At 40.9% G+C, this 15,226-nt stretch overlaps 1 protein-coding gene and 1 long non-coding RNA gene across 2 annotated transcripts in view; both read right to left on the bottom strand.

Annotated features, from left to right (window-relative positions):
• Positions 1–3,984: 3,984 nt before the first annotated feature.
• On the bottom strand, positions 3,985–4,606 carry LOC117942120. Its single transcript, XR_004656078.1, has 2 exons — positions 4,567–4,606; positions 3,985–4,056 (listed from the first exon to the last, which is right to left on the bottom strand). It is a non-coding gene; the product is annotated as an uncharacterized LOC117942120 (long non-coding RNA).
• Positions 4,607–6,253: 1,647 nt separating this feature from the next.
• Positions 6,254–15,226, bottom strand: part of LOC117954879 (tetraspanin-18-like) — a 9,204-nt gene continuing 231 nt past the window's right edge. The window contains exons 2-7 of the mRNA XM_034889017.1: positions 14,762–14,987; positions 13,075–13,149; positions 10,268–10,366; positions 9,550–9,717; positions 7,830–7,913; positions 6,254–6,915 (exon numbers count right to left, since the gene is read on the bottom strand). Of these exons, the coding sequence (XP_034744908.1) occupies positions 6,868–6,915; positions 7,830–7,913; positions 9,550–9,717; positions 10,268–10,366; positions 13,075–13,149; positions 14,762–14,987 (700 nt within the window). The 3' untranslated portion in view covers positions 6,254–6,867. The remainder of the gene's footprint in view (positions 6,916–7,829; positions 7,914–9,549; positions 9,718–10,267; positions 10,367–13,074; positions 13,150–14,761; positions 14,988–15,226) is intronic.

The raw sequence follows: 15,226 nt of genomic DNA, 5'->3' as shown, positions 1-15,226 counted from the left end.
AATGTTTCCCTCCGCTCTTCGGTACTGAAGTCCCCGACTCTAAAGAGACAAACCACACATCCTGTTACCACACAGTATCCCTGCTCAAAGGTACTAATGGGAGGACCTTCTGCGTGTATCAGTTGCCTTCCTTTAAATATCTCCAGCAATGCAACTACAAAGAAATCATACAACCTGCACACAGAAAGGGTCAGAGGACTTGGATTTGAACTCACCACCTTCTTGCTGCTAACCACTGAGCCACCATGCTGCCATTGTTTATGCAGGTAACCGGTTTATTCCTAGGAAATAGAATACTAAATGGGAGCATATTTTTTCCCTATGGGAGGACGCAATGTGCCAAGGCATCCAGACTGCTGGAAATGAAAAAGAAGAAGAAGAAGAAGAACAAGAAGAAGAACAAGAAGAGCAATGGCCAAGGAAGTAAGCCTCTCCTCTCTAAGTGTAGCTCCTATGGCGCCATTTTAATGCTACGAAGCCATCACCTGCAGTTAGCATCCCATTGACTCCCATTCATTTTCACGTCCCTTTGACAGTGTTCCTATGTTATCTCCCAACATATACTGTACCTACGCTCTCCGTCTCTGCTGATTGGGAATGATTGAGATTTCTCATGCACAGCTACTAGAAGACTTACAACTTTCTGACAGATTTCTCACGTCACAGCTAAGTTGTCAAGAGGTCTGTTGGTCCATTTCTTTAACTGTCTATGGCTCTGACACACACATCGTTCTTACCTGACATTCTGGCCAACTCCACGCTGTAGTCAGAGAACTCGTGTCGTTTGCTCACAGAACAAACATGAGCCCCAAAATCCTCCACGCTGACATGCTGGATGGTGAGTGTGATGCTGCCGGGGCTGTAGGTGATGGCGTACCCCTCGGTGCAGTTCTGGTAAGCTTTATGTTTGATGTAGTGACACAGCAGCTCGTTGTGTGGACTCCTCCACTGCACGGACAGCTGAGAGATGTGTGTCTGGTCCTCATAGTGGTACGGACAGGGCAAAGTGACCCGCTGACCCTGCTGACAGAGCACTTTCACAACGCTTCCTGGAGACACAAGAGCGTGATGAAAGAGAGATTTGCTTTCACGAACCACAGACAAACAGTATCGTATCTCTGATTATGCAGCTCTAAAGTGCGTTTTAGCCTCTTTTAGCTCATAGTTTCTATTTTACACAGAGGTGGTGAAGGTATTCAGATCCTTCACTTAAGTGAAAGTATGTGTAATAATGGTGCAGTGGATATGACATATGCATTTGGTATAGGAGACCTGGGTTCGGTTCCCACTGCAATATATCAACCAATGTGACCCTGAGCAAGACATTAAAGCTCTTGTTGCTCCGGCGTGCGACCACTGACATAATAGAAATTATAAGTCGCTTTGGATAAAAGGGTCAGCTAAATAACATGTAATGTAAAAGTACTTATACCACACTGTGAAAATACTCTACAAGTAAAAGTCTTGCATGCAAAACCTTACTTAAGTAGTTGGTTAACAGCTAAATTCAAAGCTAAAGTGCTCACTACTTTTCATAAGGTTGTTTGTACAAGCAGCAATCACGACTTATATTTACATTTCTAGTGGTGGTCACAGTAGTTATTAAACAAAAAAGGAAATTATGATTTGATTAAAAGAACATATCAACTGCTAAACCACTCAGGGCGCTGGTCCAGCTGGCAGCCTACTTACCCTGACATCTCTCCATTAGTGCATGATTAGGTCCTGAGCATGTGTGTGTATTTTAGACTTGTGTGTGTGTGTGTGTGTGTGTGTGTGTGTGTTTGTAGTGATTACTAACAAACGGAGTGTAAATTGTAATTTCCCCCCACTGGGGATCATTAATTATAAATAAAAATCTTATATAGTATCAGAAATGTGAATAATCTAATCAGTAAGATCATCATGTGATACATTTATCATAACAAATAGACACCTTCAACTTGTTAAATTACATCTGATTATTTAAGTCATGAAACGCACCTTCTCCACCTTCTCCAACCAAATGTGCCAGGACCAGTCCGAGGTACAGTGCAGCCGTCCCAGTCTGTTCCAGAGCTGTTCTCCACATTTGGGGATGGATTCACTCCGCACGTTCAAATACGTGACTGTGTGAATATAACTCAGAAATATCAAGGACCTGCAGCAAGTTCAGAAACATTGCCTGCCTCGTATCACTTTTGTTTTCACAGTTATATCAGTTGACAAGCCGCATCACCACGGTGATGCACTGAATCCATGGTTACAGGCACCTACACGACTCCGTGATACGTGATCATGTGTTTTTTTTTGAGGTGTCTGCAGGATTTGGGCAGGAATGGGGGGGAATCCAAAAGAATTTGTCCATGTTGCATCAAGTTAATCATGTTTTATAGAAGGAGTTAATCAAAACAGCTCATACTGTAAAAACACTCAAAGATGGCTGAATCATTCACATTTATCAAAGAAGTTTATTAAATGAGTTAAAAGTAATTCGGTTCAGAGGTGGAAACTGACTAATTAGCCTACTATTACTCAGGTTACTGCAACTGAGTAGTTTTTATGTGAACTTTTACTTTGTAAAATCTGTAATTTTACTTTTACTGGAGTAGTAGTAAGTAGGTTTTGTTTGTAGTAATGTATTATGCTAATATATGTTACTTTTTAATATTTTTGAGCTCTGTAATTTTTCATTCAATGATCATAACTGTCCTAACCAGACTAACAGTGTTTAGTTTTTAGTAATGCTTGTGCCCCGGTTTGACTTTCCCACTAAGTTACAGAATGATTTGCTGCAGAACGACGACGCTACAGTCACACATTCGTAAGGGTCACAGATTTCTTTGTTACACCGAAAAAGCCTGTTTTAGCGAAGCCAACCTTTTGAGCCAAGTAAAAGGAAGCAGGCCATTTATTCAAATAGGTCTAACTGTATATTTGAAGTTACCTGTTGTAGTTAAGGCTGATACTGGGGCAGGACTATCACAGAAAAGAAAAGGGAAAGTGAAAGACAACGGCAAAAACATAAAATTTGGTCGTACTTTCAACAGATGGAGACATTTACGGGATCGTAAATGAATCCAAACCCTCTCCAAATAGGCCCTCAGGTATGTAATATGCGTGATGTGGTTGAACATCAGTAGCCGACATATTACGGACCCTCATAGGGCAGAAATAACATTTGTGTTTGTGTATGAAGGATAAATAACATATCACACCACCACAATCACTGAAATTAATTTAATATCAATCCGTGCCATTTATACAGATCAAGTGAAAACACGATTACCAAACGTCCATCTGATTTAACTACTGACAACATCAACATGATGACAGTGCACGCTGGCACAGCCCCGCTATATTTACATATGAACACATTCAATCTCATGGTGTGAAGTAGCATTATTTACAGGTGCTCCACGACAAATACGGAAATCTCCTCATTGTACTCAGGGGTTCAATAACGAACGTTTTCATCCACCAGCCAAATGGATAAAATGTTAATATTTCAACAGTCACTCAACAGATAAACATTGCTTTTACGGCTGGTGGGTAAAGCAAATCTAGCAGCCAATGACACGTTTTACCAGCATTTGGCTATTTGGGTCCCTGGTTGTAATACTTTGCACCGAACCCTGCATGGGTACAGACTATTGTAAACACATTTTTTATTTTTTTTAAATGTGAAGAGACTCCGATGTCAAGTTTAATTATTTATGACTTGTGTTGTTGACGATGAGCCTCATGCAAGAACCTTTTGTACGAAGACTGAATTAGTCTTTACTGCATCTGTATGACAGTTTATCATGCATACATTCTCTTATTTGTCATAAATAACTCTTGAACCGCGGCCGTCTTACGGGATGCTTGAGGTATCAGTGCGACATGATAGTTTGAGCAACAGATGCAGGAGATTTAATCATATCAGACTCCAAAACAAGCTGAGTACTGGGTCCTATCGATAGTGACAGTCAAATGAAGCTTCGCGAACCACTGTCTTTATTATCTGAGCCCACTAGATGGCGCTCTCTGTTCAACAAAGGCTTAAAAACACACCGAATTGCCATTCCTTTAACCCTCAATTGACCCGTTGTCCTATATCAATGTTCTTTTTAATTCCCCAAAATAACATGATTGGTTACACACAACGCTCTTTGGCAAGTACAAATCTCTACTTTCATTAATTTTGGGGCATCTTATTCAATTTTATAGCATCATAAAAGTGTTTTTGAAATAGTATTGAGTAAAAGTTGACATATTCCAGTCAGTGATTATCATCCACATCCATTCCTTTAATTTTAGTCTAAATAATTCCTAATTTCTGCTTTTCTAACTCAAACATTAGGTATCATTTCCTATAAATGAGGTTTATTGACCATAAATTCCAAAAATAACTGTAAAACTAAAGTTAATAAGTTAGTGTTACGTAGTGTTGGAAACGTCAAAAAACGTGACAAACATTAAAAAAAGCATCAAAAGTGTTGAAAAAAGGGGCAAAAATGTAAGAATAAGTTAAAAAAATCGATAAAAAGCGTCAACTAAAGTGTTGATTTTCAGTTTCGACGTGAAGACAACACAAGGGTTAACCTTTTTCTTTGAACATAGAGCGCCATCTAGTGAGCTCAGAAAATAAAGACAGTGGTTGGCGAAGCGTTGCGTTGGTTTCCTCCCACTAAATCTGGCTCCAAGGATGTACGATGATGGGATAAAGCCTGAAGCCCCTCCCCTCTTGCCATGTCTGCCTTCAGGCCTCAGCCCCGCCCAGCACGGCTGTGATTGGCTTAAAATAATACCAACAAACCAGAATGTTTTTTAAACCAAAGGTGTATGGCGTCGGATTTATGTCATATCTCGCAAGCAGGATAAAACGTGCTCCACGAGCAAATATATATCATTTCACACGCACAGATACCAATCTTCGCACACCAATTCAACGACCGAGTGTGTATATATACAAATATTTGTTTCCTGTATTTCATCCTATTATTATTTCATGTATATTGTATCGCAGTAATTCATTCATATTTGTATTCCGTGCTGTGTGATTGATTTTGCTGCTGGAACAATATAATTTCACATTTTATCGAGATCCATAAATATCTATCTATCAGTCTATCTATCTATCTATCTATCAGTCTATGTATCTATCTATCTATCAGTCTATCTATCTATCTATCTATCTATCTATCTACCTACCTATCTACCTATCTATCTATCTATCTATCTATCTACCTACCTATCTACCTATCTATCTATCAGTCTATCTATCTATCTATCTATCTATCTATCTACCTACCTATCTACCTATCTATCTATCTATAGGCGGCTGCGGGCGTAAAACTAAACCTAGGGAGAGGGAAAGAATGGCACCTGCGTGTATAAAATATCTCGGGTTACGTATGTAACCCTTGTTCCCCGAGATAGGGGAAGGAAACACTGCGTGGGGTGGGACACTATGGGGAAACGCCTTTAAGCATAGTGTCGTAACCGATGCAGTTCGAGTTCCCTTCGAAGGGGAACTAAGCAGCACACGCACACAGCGTATGAAACTGACCTCTGACATCTTGGGTTGGAAACCAAGGGAGGTGACGACTTCTTTAACGTTTGTTGAGACGATTGTGAGTTCAACTGCAGAACTACAGCGTCCATCTTACAAAGTAGTCTACCAGGAACGTGATTGGCCAACACTGGGCCTTGTTGGATCACGTTTGTTTGACAAAAACCAGGACCAACTCTGTGGCTTTAACAAGATTTCAAGATGTTTTTGTATCTTCATGTCAAACCATTCCTCCTTTTATTTGCGTCACAACACACCTCTGCTCTAAGGACATAAGGTTTCCAGCGGTGTTAATATTTACTTCTACTGACACGGACAGATTTGTTATGTTTTCGTCTGCTGATTTCTGAAAAGACTTGAAGATGGATGCACTGTGTGAAATTCCTCTTTTTGGTCCTGTTTGATATATTGAAAGAACAAGCAGGCCTTTTAACCCTTGCGTTGTCTTCCCTTTTTCCCTTTAGCTCAACATTTTTGCTGCTTTTTACAAAAGTTTTTGTATCTTTTGGCGATTTTGCCGCCTTTTCCAAAAATTTTCACCCTTTATTTCGACTTCCTTTATTTTGAATACAAAAAAAACAACTTTGAAAACGGGTCAAATTTCAGCCGAAGACAACATGAGGGTTAAAGCCAATCGGGGGCGTCGATCCTTGTACCCACGAACAGGAGACTTTAAGTTAGAAACGAGCGATTGACAACAGATTTGTGCAGTTAAGTAAACCTCGCGGTAAAAAGAGAAAGATGATGAGAATACAAAAAACGTTCTTGCATGAGGCCCATGAAGCATCTCACGTCCACTGTTGATTCACATTTCTGTTGTAACCCTGACAGCTTTGTCTTTTCTGATGCTCGCTGTGGGATAACATGCGCATGTTGTACCTGAACTGTGTTGTGCAGACCCTCCAAGACCCTCTAAATCAATCATCACGGCCACATCAACGTTATAATAGGGCGATAGATTGAGTGTTTCCAGCTTTGGGACCAGGACACAGACTGGTCCTGGACTGAAGTGGCCATCTATTAATGGGTCTGCCCTCAGTGTTTAGCTTGAAGAACCTGACTTAGCACCCGTGGTAGTCCTAAACCTTTGAGAAAAACAGAGCGGACATCACCGAACCTCCTCCTCAGGTGGTGGATTACTTCCTGTGTGTGTCTACAGCAGGACCTCAAACGCCCCCCCGCTGCTGCTGCTGCTAAGAAGTACAAAATAATGTCACAAAACCAATGAGACACGTAAACTTTCACTGTACAAAATGCATTCCATATTTTACAGTTTTTCCTTCTGCTTGTGCCTGTCCGACGGCTGGTGATGGTGCGTGCCAACGCAGCGGTTACTGGATGCCTCTGAACAGACACATGGCGAACACCATGGCGAAGAGCTGCAGAGAGACACCAGACACAGACCAGAAAGGGTTAAAAACAACTGCTGGAAAAACCTCTTTCCGTACAGTTATGTTCCCCTTCGAGGGGAACTCGAACTGCGTCGGTTACGACACTCTGCGTTCCCATAGTGTCGTAACCGACGCAGTGTCTCGTTCCCCTATCTCGGGGAACCAGGGTTACATACGTAACCCGAGACGTTCCCTTTCGAGGGCTTGTATAAAACCAACATAATTTCACATGTAAATCAGTAAATTGTGTGTTTATATCAACCACAACAAGAGGGGTGATGGTCGGAAAACTGTAAAGATGACCAAAAAGTGCTTTTCATAGATTTATTTTGTTTCTGTCAACTTTGAAGGAAGTGTGTTTTACGATGCATGTTTACTAACATGGAGCCTGGTGGGTTTAACTAACGCAATTTCACAGATGTTTTTATGTTTAAAAAAAGGATCTTCGTCAATAACAGAAAGATCAACCTGCTTAGAAATCCTTTCCATAATGTTGTCAGACACTTAGAATATTAATATGAGCAAAACAAGCACTTTTGTGAAGGTAAATCCGAGATGGATAATTGTCCTATTAACTTCCATTGTAGCTTGTTTTGCTGCTGCCGTCTGCAGTGATCTCGCTTAATACTGGACATTTTTCACAGATTGTTGTTCCCATTAGACACTTAGACACAAAAACAGAGGAATATAAGGTTAAAAAAAGCGTAGTTACCCTTTAAGCTCCTTCCATCATCATAAAAACTAACCTGTTACATTCCTTTAATGTAGAACGTGGCAATTTTTTGCTGCTGTTTTTAATTTGTTTTCTTGTAATTTTCACTGTCCTGAATCCCTCACATCTAAATAAGAACAATCTTTTTAAATGATTCAGTATTTTAGTATAAAGGTGTGAGAAAACCTACTTCAATTGTCAGCACCACGATGGCCAGAGCTCCCGCTGTGTAAATGTACGCCTCAAAGTAGTCCACCACTGCAGAGTAACAGCCCTGCAGGAACAAAACACACCGATATGGAGAAGGTCAACGGGTTATAAAAACAGGTTTCATTATTCTGACACTGTGGTGTGTCCATTTTCCTGTCATAACATGTTGTAGACTATGTATTTAACCCTTGTGTTGTCTTCCTGTTAACCGTGAACTTGCCCTTCCAGGTCAAAATTGGGTGCTTTTCAGATGTTTTTTTCACTTTTTCTGATTTATTTGTCACTTTTTCCAGCTTTTGGCGCTTTTTTTTAAAAACCTGAGCTGGTTTAATAACAGGTTTTACACTTATTCTTGGAATTCATGGTCAACAATCCTCATTTATATCAAATTATTAAAGTTTGTTTAAATAACGTTGTAAGAAATTCTGAATTATTTTGACTAATAGTTAAGATCAGAGGATGTTGAGTGGATCTCAGATGGGTAGATGACAAAGTTTAGTCCGGATACTGTTTTGAAACCATTAAAAAAAAAGTATTGAAATGCTATAAGATTCAATAAACACCAAAAAAATTCAATGAAAGTAACCATTAACTTTGCCTGAAGAAAGTTGTATGGAATCATCCATGTTATTATTGGGCAATTTGGTTGAAATTGATATTTCTGATATAAAACACATTGAAACGGGTCAGTTTGACCCGAGGACCACACCAGGGTTAAATGTGCATTATGACACTCACCTGGGTGTAAATCATCATTAACTTCACATTTAACTCCTTTTCAAGCAAAGGTTTTATCCAATTATGAAACAATATCATGTTTTAGAGACGCCAACACTGATTTACACAGTTTTCTTTCTCATGGAATCACTTTACAGACCAGCACAGTATATAAAATAGTTAAAGGGTAACTTTTGTCAACTTGGACCTATTTTCCCATGTTTTTGTGCAATTGATGTTGATTGAAAACAAGCTACAATATGAGTTAATAGGGCAATTCTGCAATTTAATTCCCATCAATTTACATCACCAATGTGCTGGTTTTGCTGCTGACATGTTCAGATTACTACTCTAAGTGTGTGACAACATTATGGAGAGGATCCCTACAGAGATAGACCTAGAGATCTGTTAAAAATTAAGATTATTTTTGTTTTACAGCCACAAGGCTCCATTTAAAGTAACAGTAATTTTATCATCGTAAAACACACTTCATTCAAAGTCGACAGAAACCAAATAAAACATCTAAAAGCTGTCTTAGTTCGTCTTTCCACTGTTCCAACAATCATCGCCCTGGTTTGTTTGAAATAAATGCATCATTTACTGATTTACATGTGGAAATAAGCTGCATCTATACACCCTAAAAGTATTTTTAATTTGAAGGGAGTCTGGTGGGTTTAGCGATGGTGATCTCTGAGCTTTTACTCTTAAAAATACAGCTCTATGTCTGCAGGGATGCTTTCCATAATTTTGTCAGACACTTAGAAAAATAATCTGAGCCAGTTAACGGCAAAAACAGCACGTTTATTGGAAGGAAATTGATGTTTTTGCCTTTGTCCCATAGGGTTAGATTGCAGCCCAATTCGGCTAGTAGTGTAGTGGATTGTCACTTAGGCACTTAAAGAGTCTTCCAGCGCTCTACTTTCAGTTTTTTTGAGTTTATTTCACCCAGTGGTGTGTACTTATCTCGTGTTTTCCCTACTGACCTTGTCGTGTCTGAAGACCATGCCGCCGCTCACACACTGCTCCACGCTGACGTCTCCGGGGTAACTGTTCCTCTGGCAACAGGCCTCGGGGACCATCTTACTGGGGCTGAGGAGCCTGAAGAGGCTCTCCTCAAAGTCCTCGGGCCCACTTACGCCACAGCAGTCGAACTGTACAGAGACACGGGAAGGGAGGGGAGGAACAGCACGTTGTACACGTGGATCAGAATCAGAAAAACTTTATTGTGTTGCAGTCACACAAAAAGTAAAATATAGTGTAAAGAAAAATAAGGAGTGTGGATATGTACGGTATTTACACAGTTAAAGGAATATTATGATACAGTATTTACATGATTAAGATAATTAAGAAGTTGCAATAGCGAAAAGTAATAATGATAATAATAATAATAATAATAATAATAATAGTAGCCGTTGAGTATTGCACACATTTCAGGCCTGTGTTATTGCACAAAACCGATAATATAGAGATAATAATGTAAAAATATTGTAATAATATAATACAGTTTCAACCTCTCTGAGTGTCTGAGTTATACAGTTTGATGGCCACAAGCAGGAATGACTTCCTGTGGCGCTCCGTGGTGCATTGTGGGAGAATGAGTCTGTCAGTGAAAGTGCTCCTGTGATTTAGCATGGTGTTGTTAACACAAAGAGGGACGAAGGCAAAAGAAAAGGAGTGGTAATAATAAAATGGATGCTTCACCGTGGTCATGATGGCGTCCCACGTGGATGTGAAGACGTCGGTGTTGTTGTGTCCTACGTAGTGACGCTTCAGCTCCCTGCTGAAATACTCTCTGGTTAACTGGACAGAGACACAGAGAGACAGACACAGTTCAGCAAACAAGCAACCAGGCATCCATCCAACTCAAGCTCAAGTTATATTTTCCGTAACCATGAAGCTGCGACAGTTTTGCATGTAATCTGCTCATGTTCGTGAGGAGTTGTGCAGATGTTCACATGTAAACAGCATATTCTCTGCAGGGTAAATCCAGACAGCTAGCTGGACTATATGTCTTTTTGTCACCTTTTTGTTGCCTTTTTGTCGCCCTTTTGACGCCTTTTTGTCGCCTTATTGTCGCCTTATTGTCACCTTGTTGTTGCCTTTATGTTGCCTTTTTGTCGCCCTTTTAGTTGCCTTATTGTTGCCTTTATGTTGCCTTTTTCTCGCCTTATTGTCGCCTTTTTGTCACCTTTACTCTCTGGTTAACTGGGCAGAGACAGACACAGTTCAGCAAACAAGCAACCAGGCATCCATCCAACTCAAGCTCAAGTTATATTTTCCGTAACCATGAAGCTGCGACAGTTTTGCATGTAATCTGCTCATAATCGTGAGGATTTGTGCAGATGTTCGCATGCAGCTCAGAATGTACGACAACGCGTACTGAACATGTTGGCAGCACCTGAGACAAAACGTCTGTGTAAACTGAGGCCAACGTACAGTAGCATAAACAGAAGTGTGTGTGTGTGTGTGGCAGCTGTCCACATCTGTGAGAGCATGAGGGGAAACATTCAGTACGTTTACATGCACACTGATATTCTACTATTATATACAGTATATATTGAAACATGTCATGTAAACAGCATTTTTGGGTACGATATCCAGAATAAGGCCTTTTTCCAAATATAGCATTTTCCTATTAAGACATGGGGGATATTCCGGTATTATTCAGGTTTTAGATTCATTGTTTGAAGATGTACAGTGTACAGCACATTCAGAATATAGGTCTCTATCTGAATTTTCACCGCAGGCTTATGGTCATATCTGTGCGTTGCTATGGTTGCTGTACCCAAACCAACCAGCCTACAGTTTGCAGGGCTGCAGACCCGATAAGAAGGAGAAACACAGCAACTTTAAAACATTATCAAAGACTTGGATATCAACAGTTTTGGGGGATTTATACCTCAAACTATGAGACAGCACAACAAGCACCTGCATTCTTATACGTTTTTATTTTCTTCTTTTCATTGTATTTATGTATAGTATTATGTTGTAGTGTATTTGTGGTATTGTATTTATTCTCTAGTTTTAATGGGTGTGATGGCAAGTGTGAGTACTGTAATTTCTATTTTTATGGATGAAATAAACTTAACTTGACTTGTAAACAGCCCAGTTGTGATATCGTCTTTTTCGGAATAAGGGCAAAAACTGGACTATTATGTGCACGTAAACAAAGTGACTGTACGCTGCACAGAGAGTTTGGGCTGCTCCTTTGCTGCTCAACAACGAGCCGGTACAGACAGTCTCTTCAGCGTGAAGGGTGTCATCACACGAGCGCGAGACTGACGCGGCGTTTGCGGTCCAGACTTGAGTTAAGATTTAGGGGCCATCTTCAATCACAATTTTTTTTCTTTTTCTTGTGATGATATAATAATAATCCTTCTATAATGTAGGACAACTCCACATAAAGAAACTGCATCACATCAGTTGTTTAAACCAGTCTCTGTTTTCATGTTACTGCACAACTAGTCTGTGAATCTACAATGTTCCACTTCTGGGAACCGTCGGATGTCCCTCATTTTCGGCCGGATGTCCGTTACCTTCCTCTTCCTTTGTGTTGGCGTTCTAACCTCCAATGGAGGACTAGGGTTACCTGGTCCTTGGATCTCTGCAGGGTAAATCCAGACAGCTAGCTAGACTATCTGCCTTTTTGTTGCCCTTTTGACGCCTTATTGTTGCCTTATTGTCTCCTTTTTGTCGCCTTTTTGATGCCTTATAGTCTCCTTTTTGTAGCTGTTTTGTTGCCTTTTTGTTGCATTTTTGTCTCCTTATTGACGCCTTATTGTAGCTTTTTCGTTGCCATTTTGTCGCCTTTTCGGATGTTCGTCCCCGTCCTCTGTCTCTGTTTGCGCTCTAACCTGCGGCTGATATCTAAGGACTATGGTTACCTGGTCCTCAGATCTCTGCAGGGTAAATCCAGACCGCTAGGTAGACTATCTGTCCAATCTGAGGACTATGGTTACCTGGTCCTCAAATCTCTGCAGGGTAAATCCAGACCGCTAGGTAGACTATCTGTCCAATCTGAGGACTATGGTTCCCTGGTCCTCAGACCTCTGCAGGGTAAATCCAGACAGCTAGCTGGACTATCTGTCCAATCTGAGGACTATGGTTACCTGGTCCTCAAATCTCTGCAGGGTAAATCCAGACCGCTAGGTAGACTATCTGTCCAATCTGAGGACTATGGTTACCTGGTCCTCAGACCTCTGCAGGGTAAATCCAGACAGCTAGCTGGACTATCTGTCCAATCTGAGTTTTCTGCACGACTTAAACTACTTTTGAACGTGCACGTTCCACCAAAACAACTTCATTTCCGAGGTTATTTTGCAGCGGCGCCGTGGCTCTGCTTGGCGCTTAGCCCCGCCCAAGACAATTGTGATTGGTTTAAAGAAACGCCAATAAACCAGAGCACGGTTTTCTCCCATCCCAGCATGCTGTGTGGACTAACCAGACCAGGTCCGTACTGATTAACTTGCAGCTCCTTTACAACAAACTGAAGCGGAGACCGAACTCACGTGTTCCCTGAAGAGGAACGCCAGGATGGCAGCTGCCAGCTCGGCGAGGAAGATGAAGAGGATGAGCATGAAGAACTGAAACCAGAAAAGACAAAAAGACATAGTGTTAAACACAGAAATAAATTAATAATACCCCAATAACAAAAATACTCTGCACAGCCTTTCTGAACAAATGCTTCATTACGACTCTAAACATATCAGAGTCATGATTATATTTTAATTTGATTTAAGTAAAAAGATCAATATTAGATAAGAGATCATATTTTGTAAATTATCTATCGGGTGAAAAGTAAGATTTATTAAATTAAAACACTGATGGTAATAATCTCATACTTTACTTTAATTCCCTTCCTCTAGATGGCGCACTTGTATGGTTTCACTCTGCTCTTACATAACTGAGGAGGATGAACAGTGACTAACTCAGTTTCCTTCTTGTTGCAGTTTCACCACTGAATCACACACACACACGCACACGCACACGCGCACGCGCACACGCACACACACTCACATGCACACACAAACACACACACACTCACACACACACGCACATGCACACGCACACACACACACACACACACACACACACACACACACACACGTGAAGTGTTTATTAAATGAAATGACGCTAGGATAGCGTATTTAACACTACATCACAGTATATTCTAGGTCCATTTCTACCTGATTTATTTAAAATATAACAACATATGATGTGCGTGTGACAGATATTATATTTCTGTTTAATATGGACTCTAGAGACACTGGTCTTGAGCTAAAAGATATGAAAAATAAATACAAATCTGACTACATGTTTATTGCTGGACTTCTCAGACCTAACGAGTGAGTCAATACTAAATCTAAATAAAACAAATCAACCTTAAAGCTCCATTGTGTAACTTTTTGAGTTGATTCTTAGCAACAAAACAAACTTTGTTCTTTCACAAATATGTGCTCCTTCATGTGTAATTACATGCACCAGCTAATTAAAGCACAAGCGTAGAATCTGCCATCCAGAATCGCTCAGAATACATTGGAGTGACTCACTCCTTTGTATTGGGTAGATTACTCAGAGCCGGTTGGAGTTGGAGCATCACGCCAAGTCTGTAGGACATGTGATGGAGTCGCCAAGGAAGTTAAAAAGATAATTAAAACAACAACGCGAGAGTGGCTAACGCAATGCTAGTGTTTTACATCTAATACTTCATCAAAAGTCTTCGTTAAAGGCTAATGATATCCAATAGTCCAATGAGGCCTGTGACGCTCACCAGTCCTGTTTGTGGCCATTAATAGAGCCATTCAATATAAATGATTTATCCCCCATGTGTTGGAGTAAACTGGATTCGTGGCTGACTGTTATTACGCTGGAAGGAACTCTCGCAGGCGCTAAGTCTGCGTTCGGCCACCGTGGGAGTTAAAACGCGCTGGTAACGGGAGGGGGTTTCAACTAGGGCTGCACAATTAATCAGATTTGCTCTTAGCTGTTAGCTCCTCTAGGACGCTCTGTTCTGCAGACTGATTTGCATTGAGAGATGATTTTATGGAAAGTATCTCATGCCATACTTAGTAATTCAACTTTATGTAAAATTAGCAATACTACAGTACAGTCCTTAAGTACATTACTCGAGTAAACTTTGTATGATTTGTATGAGTAAGGTGTGATTTCAGGCGTGGAAGGCAGGTGAGGACTCACAAAGAGCAGGAGACACTTGTTCTCCCGGATGGCTCCGCAGCAGCCCAGGAAGCCCAGCAGGAACAGCATGCCGCCCAGGACCAGGATGACGTAGACCCCGGTGAACAGGAGCGGGTTGGCCGCCACGATGTCCCTGAAGCCCATCGGGTCCACCAGCACCCAAACGCCCACACCCAGCAGGAAGGAGCCCCCCAGCTGGGAGAGGAAGGGATCATTACTCAGGCAGGAGGGGGGACCGAGGGTTTAGATGTTAACTGGACCGAGGGTTCAGATTCTCCACCCGGCTGAGGAAACTGAGTCTCCTTTCCTGTCTCACCCTTTTCAGCTTTCTACCTTTTGTTTTGTTTTGTTGCTTTGTGTTGACCCCGTTATTTCCATTATCTCATCATCTCATCATTCTCTCTCCATTATTCCCATTATCTCATCATCTCATCACTGTCTCTCCATTATTTCCATTATCTCATC

Source organism: Etheostoma cragini, chromosome 1 (assembly GCF_013103735.1).
Source record: "Etheostoma cragini isolate CJK2018 chromosome 1, CSU_Ecrag_1.0, whole genome shotgun sequence".
Lineage (NCBI taxonomy): Eukaryota > Metazoa > Chordata > Actinopteri > Perciformes > Percidae > Etheostoma > Etheostoma cragini.
The sequence above is the reverse complement of the archived record's forward strand: the minus strand, read 5'-3'. Positions and strand labels throughout refer to the sequence as shown.